At 34.0% G+C, this 22,554-nt stretch overlaps 1 protein-coding gene across 2 annotated transcripts in view; it reads right to left on the bottom strand.

The window, feature by feature from the left end:
* The window catches only part of ANAPC1 (anaphase promoting complex subunit 1), a 166,810-nt gene that overhangs the window by 22,557 nt on the left and 121,699 nt on the right, over positions 1–22,554 (bottom strand). For both annotated transcript variants that reach the window (XM_072634682.1, XM_072634684.1), the window contains 4 exons: positions 18,236–18,322; positions 2,538–2,655; positions 1,596–1,673; positions 552–619 (listed from right to left, as the gene is read on the bottom strand). In XM_072634682.1, the coding sequence (XP_072490783.1) occupies positions 552–619; positions 1,596–1,673; positions 2,538–2,655; positions 18,236–18,322 (351 nt within the window). The remainder of the gene's footprint in view (positions 1–551; positions 620–1,595; positions 1,674–2,537; positions 2,656–18,235; positions 18,323–22,554) is intronic.

Below are 22,554 nucleotides of genomic sequence, written 5' to 3'. Positions count from 1 at the left end.
ACCATGTAGTTACAGAAATCAGTGCTGAAAGAAGCTTTGTGGGCCATTTAGTCCAACCTATTATCCAATTACAGGGAAATTGTTAAAAAAAATCCAGGTCCTCTTTAATTCCATCACACTTCCAGTGATAAGTATTTTTATAACGTATCCTATTCCAATACTGAACAGATCAAACCGTGAGGATGTTCTTCTAATACTGAACTGAAATCTTCCGCCTACTGCCTCAACCGTAGCTCTTCTTGAACTATCCAGAATACATTTAATCTTCTTCCAAATGTCAGATTAACCATCACTAGAGACAATTCCATTACTGTCTCAATGAAAAGAAATTCAAGTTCCTAAATAAATCTAAGATACATAAGGTTATAAAGCCCTAAATTAAAAAAATTTGTCTTATAAAATGGGACAAGCCAGCAAAATATTTCACTCTTAAGCTTAAGATATAACAAATAATATTCTAATTATTAATTTATCTAAATAAACACTTTTGCATCTGAACATCTGCTCCTATGTTCCACAAAAGGGTATAACACAGATTTCAATGTACTTACTTCAAGTGGTGTATTCCTTTACTTAAGTCTATAAGCAATTCCCAATATCGTGGGCCTTTCACTTTAATCTGTCAAGATAAATACAAATACAGGTAAGCTATTATGTATATTACTTGGAGTGAGAAAAATTCAAATTATTTGGAGGAAATAAGACTAATAAAAACTGGAATGCCCCTCTAGGTTAGCTAACTAAGTTGATTTATTTCTAACTGCTATGAGATATAACGAGATGAATTCCCTTTGCCTGCCATCGGGGCTGCTTATCTCAATTCTCCACTCCCATCCCGTCTCCATTCAGTTACTACAGTGATTTTCCTAAAAAGCAGGTCAGATTATATCATTCCCCCTACTTAAATTCCAATGGCTTCCTATTGCTCCCACAATCAAATAGAAAATGCTCCACTTGGCATTCAAAGCCCTTCATAACCTAGCCTTCTCACACCTTATTGTCTAATACATACTCTTCCAGCTGTTATGCACATAAGACACTTCATCTCTACTATGGGCATTTTCTCTGGCTGTCCCCATGCATGGAAACACTCTCCCTCCTCCACTCTGACTGCTGATCTCCCTGGCTTCCTTTAAGTCCCAACTAAAATTCCATCCTCTACAGGAAGCCTTCCCTAACCCTTAATTAATTCAAGTACTTTGCCTCTTTAAATTATTTCCTATTAATCCTGTATATCCCTGGCTTTGTATATATTTGTTTGCATGTTGTTTCCCCTCTTACACTGTAAGATCCTTGAGGGCTTTTGCCTCTTTTTTTGTATCCCCAACTGCTTAGTACAGTAGCAACCACACAGCAGGTGCTTAATAAATGTGTATTGATTATTATTCAAAATCTCTAGGAAAGGAAATATAATGATCTCACTCCATGACCTGTCTCATATTTTAAAACTTGTGGATCTTGAAATTCCTTATTTCTACAGTTATTACTAGGCTATCATCTTTAATGATGCAGGAAGGAGGGGGGAAAGGAACCATTTCACTAATAGGTATGCACATATTCATAAGTGGAAATACTCAAATCTTGTCCCAATTTACCTGCTTTAAAAGGTGAAGCTCAGGAAGAAGAGTAGGTGCCATTAGCTCTTCTGTGGTTTCTTCATACCACTGAGTACCCTTTATATCATCAAAAGAATAAAAACTTAGTACAATGTGCTTGGTGGAGGCCAGAATGTAAAAAAGGCTCAATTTCCCATTGATTCTATTACTAAATATCCCATTTTTTAAAAAAGCAGTCAAAATCAACAGTCCTCTAATTTAAATGCACATAATATGAACAAAGGATATGCTGATTTGTAATCTATTTACGCATATTAAATCACTAATCCCTGGAATAAGATTCCCAAATTACCTAGTACTCTGAAGCACCATGCTGAGCAGTCTAGGAAGGATGCAAAGCCTAATCATTCTTATATTACAGTTCTTTGAAGCCATGTAAAACAATATAACATTTTTTATTCAAAAAAGTGTAGGTGAAAAATAGTGTGAGAGAACATTTAGACTTCACATGACACTTTCTTACACAAATACAGAAAAGCATCAAACACAGCTTGATCAGATTCACAGATCGGGATAAGGTACTAGCATCACATTCATAACCAGAACCTTCACTGTGCAAGAGACTATAGGATTTATGGGAACCATCTACCTTTAATTCTAGCAATCAGAGGTGAAAGAGACCTTAGTTCTCTAATCTTATTTTACCTAGTCCAACTCCTTCAATTTACAGAAGAGAAAACTGAGGCCCAAGGAAGTAAAGGACCAAAGCTGTGATTCTAACTCAAGTCTTCTGTTTGAAGTCACTCTTTCTACAATATCATGCTATCTGGATAATTCTAGCTACTTAATTTTTAAAACAGTTAATCAGATGCATCATAGTAAAGACTGACAGTGGGAAAATAAGTGAAATAAAACCTAAGGCATAAATTGAGTTATATATGGGATGGGGAGGGAACAGGAGGATTGGGAGAAAAAAATTACCTTGTAGGTAACCTCTAATAATGCATAGCAAGGAGTATTTGTATCTACATCAACAGGCACAAGAAGTCTTGGTTCTGCTGCTAGTACATACAAGTGTCGAAGAGCCTGCAGATGGTACCTAGTGACAGAAAATATAGGTGTCGTTAGAAAAACTGTATAGTCTCTGAAATTTTCATTTGTCTGCAAGCCTAAAGTGAGAGCAGTAATAACAAACCTTCATTTGGCAATCTGTAATCTGTTTCTATAGCTAGTGCTTCATCGTAACACTTATGGAGGCAACAGAACACCAAGGAGAGATGCTATGCAAACCTTTAGTCTACCAACACTTACCAACCTCATCTCCTCGTCTAAAAGCACATGATGTAATCAAGGAGTAGATCAGGCTTTCCACATCCTTGCTTTAACTGAAACTTAGTTGTCTGGATCTTTATCACCTATTAAGTAAAGTTCAAACTCCTTTAACTAGAATTTGAGGTCCTCTAATAACATCATGGTACTTACTGCCCTACCTTTAGATCATATTATTTTTGTCCACTCCCCTACATGCACTCTATTGTCCAGCTAAATTGGCCTTCTTATTGTTCTTATTTATATGCATCTCCATCTCCTCCCTCTGGGTGTATCTCACTCAAAGCGAGAATGCGATAAGACCTTAGCTGGAAAGGGCCAGGGTCTCCCCTTGCATCATAGGCCATCTTTGTCATCCAGATGAATACCTGGTCACTGGATTCAGATGGCTCTGGAAGACAAGTGAGGTTGGTGACCTTGCACAGCCCTCCCTCCCTCAAATCCAAGTCAACTGGAAGTCATGTCATCATCTTGATGTCATGGTCCTCTTCTAAAACAAAGGGCAAACACAACAACAACCTTTTTACTAGCCCTCTGCTTATTAAAAGAGTCAGCTTATCACTCAATAGCTCTCATCTCTTTCCCAACCAAAGTCCTAAATATAAACTGGTATGTACTCCCTGTCTCTCCTATCTTTTGCAATCTGGCTTTAACTCTCCTTACTCAACTGAAACCGTTTTCTCCAAAGTTGCCAATAATCTCCTAATTGCCAGATCTGACAGCCTTCTCTCAATCTTCATCTTTCTCTATGCCTCTGAACCCCTATGATATTATTAACCATCCTCTCCTCCTAGATACTATCATTTGTCTGCAATCTCATGGCACTTCAGTTCTGGTTCACCTCTTACTGGTCTGACCACTCCTCCTTTGCTAGATCTGAATCCATAACCTCACCCAGTCATTATGGCGGTGATATTCCAAGGTTCTGTGCTATGCCCTATTCTCTCTCTACACTCTTACTTCATGAACTCATCATTCTCATAAGGTTAAATTTATGTCCTTGCAGATGACTCTCTTAGACTGTCTCCTGAGCTCTAGTTCTATATCAGCAACTGATTATTACACATTCCCAGCTAGATGTCCCACAGATATCCAAACTCTCTTAGATGAAGGTAGACACTTTCCTATTACTACTGAGGAAACCACCATCTTTCAAGTCACTCAGGTGTGTCCTTGACTCCATCTTCTCTCAACAATTTATTTTCAATCAGCAGCCAAATACTGATATTTTAGCCTCCACAACAATACTCAAATATATGCCTATCTCTCCATCCACCAGCTACCAATCTAGGTCTGTACAGCATTATCACTACTAGACTACTACAACAGCTTCCTAATTGGTCTTAGACAAAGTCTCTCCTCTTTCCAAGCCATCCTCCACAAAGATGCCAAAGTGACTTTCTTATAGCATAAATCCTTTCTTACTCAATAAACTTAACATCTGAAGCTCTTTATAACCTAGTACTTCCCTTTTATTCCTAGTCTTATTATAGAATATTCCCCCCATGTACTCTCCTATCCAGTCAAACTGGCTTTCCTCTTACTCCACTTATACAGTATTCCATCTCCTAATTTGTACATCAGCACTGTCTGTCTGCCTCTCAGAATTGCTAGCTTCTTTCAAAAGTCAGTTTAAATATCTTCTACATGAGGTCTTTCCGATTGCCCCCAGCTGCTAGCGCCTTCCTTCCTTCCTTCCATCCCTCCAAAACTGCCTTTGATCTACTTTGTCTATCTTATATGTACCCGTACATATACTTTTGTCTCCCGCAGTAAAATGCAAGCTACTTAAAAGTAAACACTATTGACTCTTGTCTTTTGTATTCTTAGCTTCTATTGCAGTGTTTGGCAAAAGGAAAATGCATAACAAATGCTGACTGATTAATTTCTATTTTTGATGTTCCAATGCTTACACAATCAGACCATCAGCTAGTGAGACGAAAGGTCAAAAGTAGCAATAAATTAGGAAAAAGGATAAAAATGGGCAAATTAAATGAAAATTTTAAAATGAGAAAATTAAATTAAAATTAAAGAAAGTAGAATTTCTCTAACTGAAATTATTATTTATTTCCACTCATTATGAGTCCTGCAGAATAAGTATCCTATGAGAGGTTTACTGTTTGAAACTCTGAAAGATTTAAGATCTGTGATTAATGAAATGACCAACTGTAATTTCAGAGACCTGATGAAAAAAACATACTACTCACTTCCTGAAAGGTGAGACTCAAGATAGAGAATGAGGCATATATTTCTAAACATGGCAAATGCAGGAAGTTTGCATATTTGTTAAAAAGGCTTTATCTTACTTTTTTCTTTTTCAACTGTAGGGAGAAGTAGGAGAAAGAGAAAATGTGTTTGCTAACTGAAAAACACTTAAGTTTAAAAAAAAGGTTTATTGTCAATTGTGGTCATACTATAAAATTAACTTTGCCATCTGTCTCAGCTGCTATCCATTCTTCCATTTAACAGCAACATCTGTTTTCTATTTTCATTTATGCTGAGAATGGCAATATGGATGTGGTTCACTTTCTTCAATAAGGAGGTCATTAGACAAAGATTACATATTAAGAGTATAAACAATTAAATACATGTTTACTTAATACATTCAATAACAAATGTAGACAGTCTAAAAATTGTGCAAATTTTAACATTCTTCCTTTCTCGGCTGCTCTGTCAAAAATGCGAGCGTGCAAGAATAATGTACAGGGCTGTGGTTTCATGAGACATCATAACCAACACCTTTATCATCTAGTAACTAGATAATTTCATGATAATAAGCCTCTCCATATTTAGCTATTTCTTCAGAGAGTAAAGTCTGTTGTCAAATATGACCAAAATCTTTCCGGATTCGTACAATTTCCAAAGCAGAATATGTCACTATCGTAGCCTTTAGAAAAAGCCCAGGGTCATCACTGCCATATGCACACAAGAAGACACTGAAATTAGACACTTATGGAGGAAAATGATGTTTAATGAGGATACATATAAAGTCCTATGCTTATGTTTTTAAAAATCTTCTGAATAGATATAGAATGAGAAGGCATAATTACTATATGTGACATAGCCATATGGGAATTTGTGCCTAAGCTCAGATCGACCTCATCATCTCAAAATAGTTAGAAATGCACTAAATTAAAAGAACAATTGCTAAAAGAAGGGAAAAGAAGAAATGTATCTTCCTGCTCCCATAAAGAAAATTTCCAAAGAAGAAACCCAGCAAAGACCAAGGAAAAGAGAAAGTAAAAAATAAATTACACAACTAGAAACCCCAGAAAATAGAAAAACCACAAGAACCTAGATCTCTTTAGTGTTTGGAAAGTCTACCACAAAAGTTAAAGGAAGAGATAAGAATTGAAATGAGAGCTCTTAATGAAAAATTCACAAGATGACTTAGCCCAAAAACTCAAAAACTTTAACAAAATAGTAAAAACCCTGAAAAAGAATGGCGAAAGAATTTAAGGATTCAATGGTACAAGAATTATTAAAAGCAAGCAAAATTGGAAGATCTGATTAGATTTAATTTTTTTTAAAAAACTGATCTGGGAAATAGAATTTAAAGAGAAAAATGTAAAAATCACTCTCTCCCTAGGAAAGTACAATGAAATAAAACATCTCAAAATTTTAGGAAATTATAAGATTCCAAAATACTCACAGGTACTAGAAATAGGGAGCAAAAGTTAGACAAATGAAAATCTACAAGTATCTGCCCCATAAAGCAACACTAAGGTTTACTCACCAAGAATTGTTATTTTGAAGTTGCATAGCACAGAAAGAAAATATGTCAAAGGCCAATAAGAGACAAAACAAATTTCAAGGAATTCGAATCAAAATTATCTGAGACTACTCATCAACAATAAAAAAATTAAAGGCTGAAAGATAAATGGAAAATGGCTTATACCCAAAAATTTCTATCCTAAAAAATTCATCATATTCCTACAGAACAAGGAAAAAAAGCATCATGTGTGAGAAAACCAGAGTTGAGCAGTCTTTGAAATGTACAAAGCCAAAGAAATTTAAGAAAGGTAAACAAGTTTGATTTTTTCAAAAAGAATAGGTGATGCTCCACTGCTTACAGAGAAGAAAGAGAAAAGACTATTATCTCTGGGGAGTCCCATATCAGTCCATGGCTAACAGTATAAGAGGCTTGGGTCAGTAAAAGGAAAAGCAAGAGGTGAAGGAAGGTACTTAGTATTTCCTGAAACCCAAACACCACAAGTAACAGTCATTTAAACATATAAGGAGAAGAACAGGGAGGAGAATCTCATGAATCATATACTTATCTGGATGCAACAAAAGAAAAAAGATGAAGGAAATAGTGCCTGTATCAGAGGGTGGTGTAGGGTGAGAAATGCCTTAAATAAAACAAACTATTAAAAAGGTGGAAAGAAGATCAAGTGATTTTTTTTCTTAACAGAGAAAATAGCCATGTCTAGGATCAGACTGTTCCAAGGAATACTAAAATCAGGTTCCAAGTGTGGATTTTTTTCTTTCAAAAAACGGTAAAAAAAAAAAAAAAATTCAAACAAAATTTTATGGCAGGAAAGATTAACTCATCAGTCATAACCATGAATGTGAATGGTATGAACTCACATAAAATGGAGAAGTGTAGCAAAATACATTGGAAAGTAAAATATCAAAATTTGTTGTATTCCAGAAATACATAACCTAATGATACCTAGAGTTAAAATGTGGGGTTGGAATACAATGTATTCCTCAGCTGAACCACAAAAAGCAGAAATGGCAATCATGACCTTAATCATGGCAATTATAAAAAATAGATATTGGTCAAAAGTGAAAAGTAAGTTGGGAAATACCACAATACCAACGCACCACAAATAATAAAAAGAATATAAATAATATATATGTGTGTTTGTCTATAAGTGTGTGTGCTGACTGACTGGCATAGCATAAAAGTAATTAATGGAAAAGCTAATTTAATTCCACAAAAACTTCGAGATAATAAGACACTAGCTGCAAGTGACTTTAAACAGATTTCTCTTAGACTTATAGGTGTAATAGATAAATAAGAAAGAAATTTATGCTCTGAATAGAATAACAGCAAAACTAGATATGATACACACCTTTGGAAATCAATGAATTGGAATGTTAAGGAGAATAAAATTTATAATACTTGAGGCACTTTTAGATGAACTGATCATGTGACAGAGAACAAAGAATAAATACACACTATTGAACACATACACCAAGGAGGTTAGTAAAAATGGATTAAATGAAGCCTAAATAATAGTATCCTAAATAAAGTTAACCCTAGATAATGAGAGGATTAAAGAACAAATATAGGTTGAAAGTGTGGAGAGAGAGTAAATGTTGCACTCTGTTGCTGAAGGTAAAAATTGGTTCAATCATTCTGGAAAGCAATTTCTAATTATGGTAAGGCAATGACTACCTGTCCATGCCTTTTGATCCAGAGATCCCACTGCTAGAGATCTTGACCAGACCAAAAAAAAAAAAAAAAGAAAAAAGAAAAATCCCACATTCACCAAAATATTTATGCAATACTTTTTATAGTACCAAAGACTGGAAATAAAGAAGATGCCCATTGACTGAGGAATGGCTAAACAAGCCATGGCACATGAATGTAAAAGTATATTATTATGCCATAAGAAATGAAGAATACAGATATACAAGGTAAGAATTATATGAATGATGTAAAGTGAAATAATCATAACCAGGAAAACAACAGCAACCACGGTGAGGTTAATGGAAAGGACAAAATAATCCAAAATTAATATCGTGAAATTATAATTATCAAGAAGCTTTACTCAAAAAAACAGACATGAGAAAGTATCTCCTTCCTGCTTCTGCAGAGGAAAAGGAAACTATATATGTAACAGTATAATATCAGACTTGGTTGATGTATTGGGTTTTTCCCCTTTTTAAAAATTATTATAAGAGATGGATCTCTAGGAGGATAAGACAGGAAGAAAATGTTGAATAATAAAAGTGATGCAAAAATCAATCTTATCAACAAAATTTTTCAAAAAGAACAAATTATAGAAACAAAAAAGAATTACAAGAATTTGACAATTATACCCAAAGTTTTGGGATGAACTAAAACAGTCCTTAGGGGTATATTTTTATCTCTGAACATACACATCACATTGTTGTAGTCAACATATAAGGGCTGCCAGGTGGCAAAGCAGATAGAGCACTGAGCCTGGAGTCAGAAACTCATCTTCCTGAGTTCAAATCTTTTCTCAGTCACACACCAGCTGTCTGACCCTGGGCTTAACCCTGTTTTTCTCATTTTCCTCAACTGTAAAATTAAATGGAGAAGGAAATGGCAAACCACTCCAGTATCTCTGCCAACCAAGAAAACCCTAAATGGGGTCACAAAAAGTCAGGCATGACTGAAAATGACTAACCAATAGTCAATGTATATATTCTTTTCCTTATTCTACTTATGTCACTCTGCAGCAGTTTACATAAGTTTTCTCAAGCTTCTCTGTAGTTTTCATATTGTTTCTTATGACTCAGTAACATTTTGCTACATTTGTGATATACTAAAATTTGTTCAACCATTCCCCAAGTGATGTACATCTATTTTATCTCCAATTCTTTGCTACTACAAAAAGTTCTATGAAGGAAGCATAAATACAACTAAAAAACTCTCTTTATTAAAAGACAGACTAAAACAAGTAGAGAGATACTTGTTCATGATTGAGCCATGTCAACATAATAATGCTACGTCAATTAACATACTTTTTCAGTGACAAACCAATGAAACCACCAGAGTTAAAGAACTAGAAAAAAACATTGTAAAAATTCATTTGAAGGAACAAAAATCCAAGATTCTCAAGAGAAATAAAGAAAAAAAAGGTGGAAAAGAAAAGGAGCAAGCAGTACCAGATCTCAAAGTCATACTACAAAGAAGTAATCATCAAAACTATTAGGTATAAGCTAAAAAAATAGTAAAGTCAATCAAAGGGAACAGATTAAGCATCTATTGTACAGAAGAAAAAAAACATAGTAACAGTGTTTGATAAATCCAAAGACCGCAACTACTGAGATAAAGACTCACCATTTAACAAAAACTGCTGGGAAAACTGGAAAGCAGTCTGGCAGAAATTAGGTTTAGAACAACATCTCACACCATATACCACAATAAGCTCCAAATGGATATATGACCTAGATATAAAAGGTCACATTACAAATAAATTAGAGGAGCAAGGAAGAAAATAAAAATACCTTTCAGACTATGGATAAGAGAAGAGTTCATATCAGACAAGGGATAAAAAGGATCACAAAAGATAAGCAATTTTGATAATATAAAAAATTTTTAAGTTTTTGCACAACCTAATCAATGCAGTTAATATTAGAAAGGAAACAGTTAACCTGGAAAAAATCTTTGTAGGAAATTCCTCTGACATAGACCTCAAATCCCAGCTATATAAGCAACTCATATAAATATATATATGAATGACAGCCATTCCCCAACAAATAAATCAACAAAGGACATGAATAGTTCACTCTCAAAGGAAGAAAACCAAGCTTTCAACAACCACATGAAAAAAATGCTTGAATTCACTATTCAAAGAAATGCTAAATAAATATCAACCTCATCTGAGATTCCACCTCCTACCTACCAGACTGGGAAGGATATTAAAAAAGAAAATGACAAGTGTTGGAAGAGTTGGGGGAAAACAGGCACACAGGTAAACTTGGTAGAACTATGAACTGGTTTAGCAGGGATCAATGTTTTTAAAGTCACTAACCTGTGTATACCTTTTGACCTGGTAAAACCATTACCAGTCCTATAACCCAAAGATATCAAAGAAAGAGGGAAAAGATCTATAAGTACAAAACTACTGATAGCAGCTCTTTCTGCTGTAGCAAAGAACTAAAAACAAAAGGGGTGTTCATTAACTGGGGAATGGCAGAACAAATTGCAATATATAAATATAATGGGATTTTGCCATAAGAAATGATGAAAGGGATGGATTCAGAGAAACCTGGGAAGAACTGTATGAACTGATGCAGAGTGAAATGAGCACAGCCAGGAAAAATATTTATACAGTAATGACTGGGGCAGCTAGGTGACACAGTGGATAAAGTACTGAATCTGGAGTCAGAAAGGTCTGTTCAAATGTGACCTCACATATTTACAAACTGTGTGACCCTGGGCAAGTCACTAAAATCCTGCCTGCATAAAACTGGAGAAGGAAATGGTAAACCAATCCAATAATTTTGCCAAGAAAACTTAATCCATGGAGTCATGAAGAGTCACACATGACTCAACGAATGAACAACAACAAAATGACAAAGCAAACCAATTCAACAACTTTGATCAATGCAATGATCAACTATGATTGTAGAGGACCAAAGATTCTACCTACTTCCTAAGAAGAAAATAAAGGATTCAAGGTGCAGAATAAGATACCTTTCTGGGTATGATAAACAAGGGAATGTCTTTTGACTGACTTTACTTACTTGCTATAAAGATTGCATTTTTCTTTTTTTGTATTGTGGGGAGGGGGCACTGGAAGACTAGAGTTATGGGGAGAAGAGTAGCACTAGCAACAGAGTTATAAAAAAAGAATTTAAAGAAAAGAGGATCATTCAAGCATTTTTTTTAAATCCACAGAAGAAAACAGAAGGAAGTTTAGAAGGAAAGATCCCAACAAGGGGTTCAGTCACAAATGTACATCTGAAATTTACTGCCTCTGTGCTTATATGTATCAATCAATATATGCATGTATATATGTTTATATATGTGCATGCATGTATGTAAATGCATACATGTATATCTATACAGATACAAACACATATAAAAAACCACCAGGTTGTACACAGATATTCAGAGTTATATGATCTCCTTTGAACTCATGGAGTACATCACTAGCAGTGGGATAAATGGATCAAAGGGTATGGACACTTAGTCATTTCTTGACATACATACAAGCTGCCTTCCAGGAAGACTAGAAGAGTATTTTGTTTGTGTGTCTCTTTTCCACTTCACATCCCTTCTAAAACTGACTGTTCTCCTCTGTTTATCTTGGCCACTTTCCTTGGAGTGAGGTGAAACTTCAGAACTGTTTTGATTGCCACTTTTCTTATTAGTTCTTTGGAGAAACTATGTGTTTTTTTAACAGTTTACAATTATTTTTTCAAAAACTGTTTATTTATAGCCTTTGGTCATATTCTCTAGATAATGGCTTTTAGTCTTCCACATTTGTGTTAGCTCCCAACATATCTTGGACATCACTCTCAAGAGTTTTTTGAAGCAAAAATTTCTCTATACATTGAAAAGTTTGTTGATGATCATTAAGTTCACAATAAAAAAAAGAATCAAAGACCTTGATTTGCATTTTAGCTTTGCCACTGGGATGTCATTAATCTCTAAGAGCCTTAGTTTCCTTTTCTGTAGAGATGATAATACTTATGCTATCTACTTTAAAGGGCTGTCATGAGTATACTCTGTTAAATAAAAGTATTTTTTAAAATGATATCATGGTATCTGATTTGATTCTCTACTAACTTTTTAGTGGTACAATCATGAATATTCTAGGTACCATATCCACTTTCATCTTACTGTGTGGCATGTGACAAGCTTCTGGTCTGAACTCAATTTCTGTCAAATTGCTTTCTGGTTTTCCACACAGTTCTTGTCAAATAGATAATTCTTTTCCAAATGCTTTATGCTCTTTGGTTTACCAAAAGTTAAGTCGATAAGTTGTTAACCTAAAGTTAAATTGTTAAGTTCAATTGTTGCTGATTCTTCTTTATCCAGTTTATTTCAATCACCTAATTTGCTAATTTCAAAACTACTACCAAATTGTTTTCATGATAACTAACATTATTTGTAACTAAGAAACACTAAAAGTTTTCCTAATAATACTAAGGTAAAACAAAGATTGCCAATATCGCCACTGTTAAATTATATCATATTATGCTATTCCAAAAATTACAGGCATTGTAATTAAGAGCTGTAAATTAAAATTCTAGTATTTTTCCCTACAAGGTCATAATTTGAGGGGGGGAGGATTTTTGAGTTATCTTTCTCACCAAAATAACCATTTGATGGAGAGGCTTTCAGTTGCCTTTATTCACTCTAATCCCCATTTAAGGGGAGGCAAAGATTGCTTTATTTCCTTAAGAATCAAGGTAAGATTAATATATTCATCATCTTTATTTTTATTTTTAAGTTTTATAAATCAAAAAGAAACTTCCTTCCTTCCTGTCTTCCTCCACTACATAAAGAACATAAGACTACATGCCCAACCTTAGTAAACCCCACCACCACCATTAGAAAGAACATAAAAATGTCTGTACTTCCTCATGCTTTTTGATAGTTTCTTTCGTTTTCTGTTAAACCGCATAATCTAAAACTAAAGTCCATAAGTTATTTTTGCCTTGACAGATACTTTACTGTCAATCACTAAAAGCAGAATTCTTTGCTCCATTTTATATTGAACTTGCTGCATACCCTTCAGTAGTGGCATACATACTGATGTATTACTTTGTATTTTCATTTTGTTAAATGTGTTAAAAGTCTCTTGTTTATCATCACTAATCTTGAATTTCTCATGCTCAGAGATCTTGCCTACTCTCTCTCACTTTTACTTATTTTAATTTTTTTATTTTTAGTTTTCAATAAGTTTTTCAATAAGTTTTCAATAGTTTCATAAAATCTTGAGTTCTAAATTTTACCCCCCAACACCTAAGATGGCATGTAATCTGATATAGCCTATACATGTACAATCATATTAAACATATTTCCTCATTAGTTATGTCTCAAAGAAGAATCAGAAAGAAATGGAAAACCACAAGAAAGAAAAAACAAAAAAGAGAGAAAATAGTATTGATCTGCATTCAGACTTCATAGTTCTTTCCCTGGATGTGAATAGCATTTTGCAGATTCAGTCTTTTGGAATTGTCTTAGATCACCACACTGCTCAGAAGAGCTAAGTCTATCAAAGTTGGTCATCGCACAATATTGCTGTTACTGTGTACAATGTTCTCCCTGTCCTCCTGGTTCTGCTCACTTTACTCAACATCAGTTCAGATAAATCTTCCAAGGTTTTTCTGAAATTCACCTGCTCATCATTCCTTACAAAACAATAATATTCCATTACATTCATACACCACAACTTGTTTAACCATTCCCCAATTGATGGGCTTCCCTTCAATTTCCAATTTTTTGCTACTGCAAAAAGAGCTGCTATAATTATTTTTGTCCCATTATTATGATCTCTTTGGGATACAGACCTAGAAGTGGCATTGCTAGATTAAAGGGTTGTGCACAGTTTTATAAGCCCTTTGGACATAGCTCCGAATTGCGCTCCAGAATGGTTGGATCAGTGCTCAATTCCATTAATAATGCATTAGTATTCCAATTTTCCCACATCTTCTCCAACATTTATCATTTTCCTGTTTTGTCATGTTAGCCAATCTGATAGGTATGATGTGGTACCTTGGAGTTATTTTAATTTGCGTTTCTCTAATCCATAGTGATTTAGAGCATTTTTTTGTATGACTACAGATAGTTTCCATTCTTTGTCTGAAAACTGCTTGTTTATATCCTTTGACTTTATCAGTTGGGAATGACTCATATTCTTACAAATTTGACTCAGTTCTCTACATATTTTAGAAATGAGACCTTTATCAGAGACACTGGCTGTAAAAATTATTTCCCAGCTTTCTGTTTCCCTTCTAATCTTGGTTGGCTTTGTTTCCGTAAAACCTTTGTAATTTAACATAATTGAAGCTATCCATTTTACATTTCATAATGTTCTCTATCTCTTGTTTAGTCATAAATTCTTCCATTCTCATAGATCTGACAGGTAAACTACTCACTCCTTGCTCTCCTAATCTGCTTATAGTACCACCCTTTATATCTAAATCATGTACCCATTTTGACCTTGTCTTCATATATGGTGTAAGATATTGGTCTATGCCTAGTTTGTACCATATTATTTTTCAGTTTTTGTCAAATAGTGAGTTCTTATCCCAGAAGCTGGAGACTTTGAGTTTATTAAATAGTAGATTAGTATAGGTATTGACTACTAACTTATTCCAGTGATCCATCACTCTATTTCTTAGCCAGTACAAAGTAGTTTTGATGATTGCTGCTTTATGATACAATTTAAGATCTGGTATGGCTAGGTCACCTTTCCTGGCATATCTTTCCACCAATTCTCTTGATATTCTGGACCTTTCACTCTTCCAGATGAATTTTATTATTTTTTCTAGCTCTATTAAATAATTTTTGGTACTTTGATTGGTATGGCACTGAATAAGTAAAAATTTAGGTACAATTATCATTTTTATCATATTAGCTCAGCCTACCCATGAGCAACTGATATATCTTATAACAAGCATAAGAGTGGTTTGGTGCTACCTAATTTGAAAATATACTACAAAATAGTATTATCAAAACCACTACCAAATAAATTCAATTCGGCTTGAACTAAGTATTTATTAGGGACTTACTATGGGTATAGTATTGTTCCAGGCACTAGAGAGACAAAGAAAAAGTTAAAAACAGTTTCTGCCATCAAGAACCTTACCGTTCACTAAAAGGATACAACATTAAAACAGATCAATACAATACAATCTGAGGAGGAAGAGGACACTAACAACTCCGGGAATGAGGAAAGGTTTCCAGTAGGTAGAGGCACCTAAGTTGAGTTCTGAAGAAAGCTAAGAGTTCTAAGTCACAGAGGTGAGAAAAGAATACATTTCAAGTTTGAAGGCCAGAGTGTGCTATGACAGGGAGGCAGGAGCTGTTTAGTAAAAAAAAAATGCTAGGTAAGTTTGCTGCAAAAGAGAGTGAGTGAAGGGAGAGTAATAATAAATGAATCTGGAAGGCTAAGCTAGAGCCAAGCCAAGAAAGCCTTTAAATGCCCAAAATTTTTATTTTGTCCTAAAAGCAAGAGGGAATCTAAGCAAAGGAGACAGCCAGGTTTGTGCTTTAAAAACATTTTGGCAGCTGTTTAAAAGATGGGATTGAAGAAGAGTGAGACTGGAAGTTGGGAGTCCAATTATAAGCTAGTGGTATAGAGTCCAAGAAAGAAGCCATGACTATGGGATCAGAGAAGTGGCTGTTACAAGATATACAAGTAGAAACAAGGACTGCTGTGGTAGAGGGAAGTCAGATATAGGGATAAGAAGTAAAGCTGAAGGAACCTCTCAGCACTAGGCTATGGTATTGTAAAATGAACCTTGATTTTGGGAAAGGTAAATCTAAAGCCCCTCTTTTTTGATGAGTGTGTCACTGTGTATCTGAGTGATAAAGTTTAAACTGTGCCGATACCAGAGAACACTGACACTACTTCTAGAAATGAGAAAAAAACAAAGAGAACCATGTAATCCCAGAGAGATATGTAAAAGTACATTGATGAGAAAAATTTATATGGCCTGGTTTTCACTACCAGCCACTCATGGTAAATATGATCACTATGAGGTATATCTGAGTCACAATGTCACAGGACTGGATTAAGAGTCAAAAGACCAGGGATTAAATCTATGCGAGGCTACTTACTCCCTGTGTGTACCCTGGGCAAGTCATCTAATAAATCTGGACCTCAGTTTCCTCATCTGTAAAATGAAGGTATTACATGGGATACCTCCAAGGTCTTTGGTACCATAAGTGCTGTTCTTTGAGTCAGAAAAACCTGAGTTTAGTTCTTGACTCAGACATTTACTAGCTCTGTGATCCTAGGCAAGTCACAACTTTTTCCAGCCTCAATTTTCTCATCTGTAAAACAAGAGGGTTGAACTCTACAGTCTCTAAGGTTCCTCCCAGCACTGTGCTTGTTGTAAGGGATAAAAAGACAATGATGAAAAAGTTCCTCCTCTTAAGGAGCTAACACAGTATTGTATTATATCTGCCCAATGAGCCACTGAACTTGTAAAAAGTTTCCTTCAACAAAAGAAACTATGTTTATGCTCAGGACACTGCTATTCATGTCACATAATAAACTGACATCACTTTAAAAAACAGCAGTAATCTTATTTATGAGGTGGTGATGCCAAAGTGGGTTGGCTTTAATATAATAGTGAGCCTGAATTTGCCTAGTTACCTTAAAAGGAATGAATAAATTTGGATTTCTTGTACCAGAAAAAAAAATTTTTTATACCATATTTCCATAGAGTAACAAGAACATAATTTTCCTATAAATCTAACATCATTGCCACTCAGTACTGTCATTTTCGAAGGGGCAGTTTCAAAACGTGTTGAAACTTATACTGGTTATACTAAGCAAGTGATACAAAAAATCTGGCTACTTGGGCATAAAATGCTGATAAAGATTTCACATCATAATCAACTCTTTGTTATCCACAAGTAGATTATTTGAAAACTATTCAAGGCAAACAGGGACCTCCAATGGAGTCCAAAGCTGCCAGCAATAGAGAAGAGTTAAGAGGAAGCAAGGGCTGAGCTTAAAAGGAAAAGTATCCATATAATTACCCTGAAATGCCAAATAAAAATATATGGGAATGACTCACCGTTTTTTTTATTATTTATGACCTTATACTTGACATTAGTTCAGATATCCAGGAATAAAGAGGATACATTTTAATATATGACATACATACAAAAAAAATATATATTTGCATACAGATATAATCATTGTAGTATATTAATACAGAGAAGACAGAACTTACTATCATCCAAGAGCCTAAATATTAATTTTCAAAATAATGATTACAAAATTGATTAGAGACCTATTTGACCATAAACAACTAATAAAACCACAACAGAAAATTAATTCCAAAAACTTCCTTCAGGATATTTAACATCTGAAGTCTTAATAAATTGTTATAGCTATTGCAAAGTTCTGCAAGACTTTAAAATACAAAAATGAAATCTATTAACTCAGCATTAGTACATTATGCATTTTAAGCTGGTTTTCTAGTAGTAACCCACTGAACAGGGGGGTTAATTAGGAAATGAATCTATGGTTTTGAGTGTGGTAACATCATGCTCTAACAGCAATTAAGGTAGGAGTTTTGGACCCCTTTGGTAACCTGAACTATACGGATAGACCTGTTCTCAAAATAAAGTTTTTAAAGGCACTCCCCCACACAGAATTACAAAGGAAATTGATTATGTTGAAATAATAGGATTTTTTTCTGTCCAAGTTTACAGACCCCCTGAAATCTATCCATAAATCCCAAGATTTGAAATCTGAAGCAAGGTAACAAACTAAGATATGGGAAAGTAAACATGTAAAAAGTAAAAGAAAAGTCTCTCCAAATGACAGAGCCATTGTTTCCATATTTGAAAATTTAAAACTACATTCCTATAAAACCAAAAACAATTAGAAAATTTCTCTTTAAAGAATTCGTGAAAATAGGATACTGAATGAAATTATCAAACTCACCTATTATCAGTGCTATGAACTGGAAAGTGGGGATAAAGTGCACAAAGAAGAGCAGCAATTGAAGAATTTGAAGTACTCAAAGAATATCTGCAAAAAAAGATTCAAGGCCTTATTACAGGTATTACAGCCAGACAATCTGAAAGTTTGGATACTGTGGCTATCTGGAATATGAACAGGTGCACAAATATCTTTCAAATAAACAGAAGCTTTCTTTAACAGACACTTTAGAATTAGTCAAAACAAAGTCAAATGATTCCCTAGATTAAAGAAGCAAGATTCCAGAGATAATAGTTTCCACCTTTCTATTTTCAAACATTTTTCATTTGCATTTTCAAAAAGAAATAAAGTTTATAAATCTTCTCCAAACATGAATCCAGAGACTATTACAAGTATTAAAAAGAGGTACAGTAATTTCATCTTACTCCCATATTCTAATACACCACAGATGGAATAAAACTCTTTTAAACTTGAAATGGCCTATTTTTTTCTTCTCCAGCAAAATATAGAGTGATAAATACATGAAGAAAAATGAAGTCACATTATCAAAAATTCTGTACAGTTATCCATCTAAACACAAAAGCAAGTAATAATAATGCTTTTTACAAGTTCTGTATTTACATGTGAGAGGAAGATGGCTTGTTTCTGCTCACTTGTCTTTAGGATCTTTAATATCAGTCACACACACATTTTGAAAGTACTGTGGTATAGAGTCTAAGATGTTGGTCTAAGCCTAATTACTGCCTGACTACTTTCCAGTTTTCCAAAAAGTCTTTAATCAAATATGGAGCTTTCCCATACATAGCTTATGTTTTTCCACTTTATCAAACATTGGGCTATTTACTTCTATTGTTTCTAAATTTCCTTTGTCTAATCTGTACCACTGATCTACCTCTCTATCCTTTAACCAATATCACTTGGTTCTGATGATGATGAATATAGTTTGAGGTCTGGAAGTGTCAGTCCTTACTTTTTTTCCCTTAATGTTTGACGTCTTTTGTTTTTCCAAATAAATTTTATCACTACTTTATCAGGTTCTATAAAGTATCTCCTTGGTAACTTGATTCCACATAGCACTAAAAGTATTAATTTGGGTAGCACTGTCATTACCATATTGGCATTGCAACTCTTTAGGATGTTATTCATTTCTTCAAGGATGCTTTGTAATTGCATTTCTACATGTCTTTTGTGTGTTTTAAGAGGGTTATTACCAGATATTTTATGCATATTGTAGCTATTTGGAAGCGGATTTCCCTTTCTATTATCGCTTTTTACATTTTATTAATATATAGAAATGCTATTGATTTTTGAGGTTTTGGCAGCCAGCAAATTTCTTGAAGTAATTATCTCAATTAATAACTTTACTGCTTCCTTAGGGTTTTCCAAATAAATCCCCATGTTATTAACAAATGGATAGTTTTATTTGCTCTTTGCCTATCATTATTTAATTCCTTCCTCTTTATCTTATTGCTATTATCAGCATTTCTAAAACAATTTCATGGTGGAGAGAATAGGTATCCCTTTTCTCCATTCTCAAATTTACTAAAAAAGGTTCCAGTGCATACCAAAAGCATGGGATACTTATTTTTTGCTTTTATGATATTAAAAAAAGGCCCTTCTATGCCTATATTTAGTTGGATTTTTAACATAAAAGAGGGATGTACTTTGTTAAAGGTTTTTTCTGCATTCACTGAGATGATCATGTGGTTTTGGTTGTTTTAGTCTTCAATAAGATTAATTATTATCAACATGCATTAACATGCCATTAACCTGCATCCTCACTAATAAATCCCAATTGAGCATAATAAATGATTTCTTGGATAAATTATTGTGGTCTGATAGGACTTAATTTTAAAATTTTGAATCAATGTTCATTAATGATAATTTTCTACAATTGTCTTTCTGTGATTTATCTTTCCCAGGTTTAGGTATCAGGACTGTATTTGCGTCACAAAAAGGACTCTGGTAGGGTGATTTCTTAATTTTTTAAAAATTAATTTGTGATGTATAGGTACAAAATATTCTTTTAATCTTCGATAGAATTCTCCCATGAATTCTTCAAGTCCAGGACATTTGTTTTTTTTGTAGTTTATTTACAGCTGGATCTATTTCCTTTTCTGATATGGTGTTATTTAAGATCTCTACCTGGTCTTCCAAGAATCTGGGTATTATATTTTTGAAGATATCATCTATATGTTCTGATTATTTTAATTCTTTCTGTTTCTGCTATATTTCACTTTGCTCATCTGCTATTTTGTTGATTTGATTTACTGCTTCCTTTTAATCAGATTGTCTAAAGGTTAATCAATTTTAATTCTCTTCAAAGAACCAGCTTTTACTCTTATTTATCATCACTGTGGAGCTATTTCCAATTTATTTACTCTCTAATTTTTAATATTCTCCTCTTTTGTTCTTATTTTAAGTTTATTTGATGATTTTCTAATTTTTAAATGTTTACTGTTCATTAATCTTCTCTTTTTTCTATTATGCATTAACCTATAATTGAAAGGCTATGATTTTTCCCCTGAGGAACCACTGTAGCAGCATCTTAGAAATTTTGGTATGTTACTTCACCATTTTTTTTTTACACAGTTCCACTCATTATTTAAAATTTCATTCTTAAGTCTCCATTTGGGTCTGTATATTTTGTTTGTGGGTTCCTGTAACAATTTCTATTTTTATTCTATTATGGTTTGTAAAGGATGTATCGATTATTTTTGCCTTTTTATATTTGCTTGAAATATTTCTACACCTCTAAATTAATTTAATTGAGATTGGAGAAAATGGCTATTCCACCATCTTGCTGCTCACAGAACACAAACTATTTCTTAATTAGCTAAGCAATTATCTTGCTTTTTGTATCTTTCTGTCTAAAATTCCAGTGGCTTCATTATAACCACTAATACTTATATAGCACTTCAAGGTTTTCAAAGAGCTTTACAAATATTTCATTTCATCCTTACAACAACCTTGAGAGGTAAGTGCTATTATTATTAACAATGAGGAAAATGAGATTCGGAGAGGTTAAGTGGCTTGCCTGGGATCACACAACTAGGAAGGGTCTGAGGCCAGATTTGAACTCTGGTTCAAAGTTCAGATTTGAACCCAGGTTCTGAACTCTATCCATTGAGTCACTTAGCTGCTTTATAAGTAAGGTGTTCAACTAGCAAGACACTCAGGGGTACAGACTGCACACTTTATTTCATCCTGTATATATCACAAAATACAATCAATATTTTCTATGCTTACATCCTTGAACCCTGTATATAATTTGTCTGTCCAATTAGTAACAAAATGGAAGACAGCATTATCATGTGTTTTAGAACAAAAATGTTGGACTTTCAGAGAGACTGGATTCAGGTCTCAGTTCTCCCACCTATAACGTGTATGACCTTTGGCTTTTTATCTGTAAAATGAAAGGGTTAGAGTGGACGGCCTCTGAAGACTCTTTCAACTCTACATCTATACTCTTGTGTTGTTTCATTTCCCAAGTTTCCCTCTGAAGTAGGATCTAAATTACACTAAAGCTAATTTTCTGCAAGGAGAGCAACAGAATTTGTGATGATTTCAAGCTAAATTTTTGACCATTAGACTGCAATTACATATTTTAGATCTAAAATTATTTTCCTGGATCTTAATTTCATAATCACATAATAAGCAACCCTGGGCTTTTCAAAATTCTATAGCTTGGGTGAAGAATTTCTAGGACATCAATGGCATGCACACGAAATGTAGAAATACCTGCCCCAAAATAAATACATTTATACTTAATGACTCAAGAGTGAAAAAGTATGGCAAGATAAAGAGGGGATTAAATTAATTCAACAAATTTTTATTAAGTACCTGTTCTATGGCAAAGCATTATAGTGATGACAGGAGCCTGGAGTAGTCAACTTACTGTCTTAGTTCCTGTAGCACAGAGGGTCAAAGAGCTAGTTGGTGTCAGAGGTGGGACTATAACCCAAATTTTCTTGATTCTAAGGCTGGCTCTTTTTCCATTACATCTTTCATGACCACTTCACAGATAAACAGATTCTTAAATGATTTGTTCAATGTCAGACAAGCAAGCTAAGCAATGGAGCTGAACTTGAAACAAATCTTTTTACTCCAAGCCTCATGGTGTTTCCCCTCAAGATTCTTTACTTTTATTTTTAAATCAATGGAATTTTTTATTAGTTAGGCTACAGTAACTAAAAAACTGACAAATGAATTTCCCTTTCATATACCTAGTCCTTAATTTAAATATTTGTGGGCAGATATCTAAACTTTAATTTTGTCATCAAGGGAAAGACATTCAGACAGATATTCACATGGGTAAACAA

The sequence above is a fragment of the Notamacropus eugenii genome, chromosome 1 (assembly GCF_028372415.1).
Source record: "Notamacropus eugenii isolate mMacEug1 chromosome 1, mMacEug1.pri_v2, whole genome shotgun sequence".
In the NCBI taxonomy this organism is placed as follows: domain Eukaryota; kingdom Metazoa; phylum Chordata; class Mammalia; order Diprotodontia; family Macropodidae; genus Notamacropus; species Notamacropus eugenii.
Note: the sequence above shows the minus strand (reverse complement) of the source record. Positions and strands in the feature narration are given on the sequence as shown.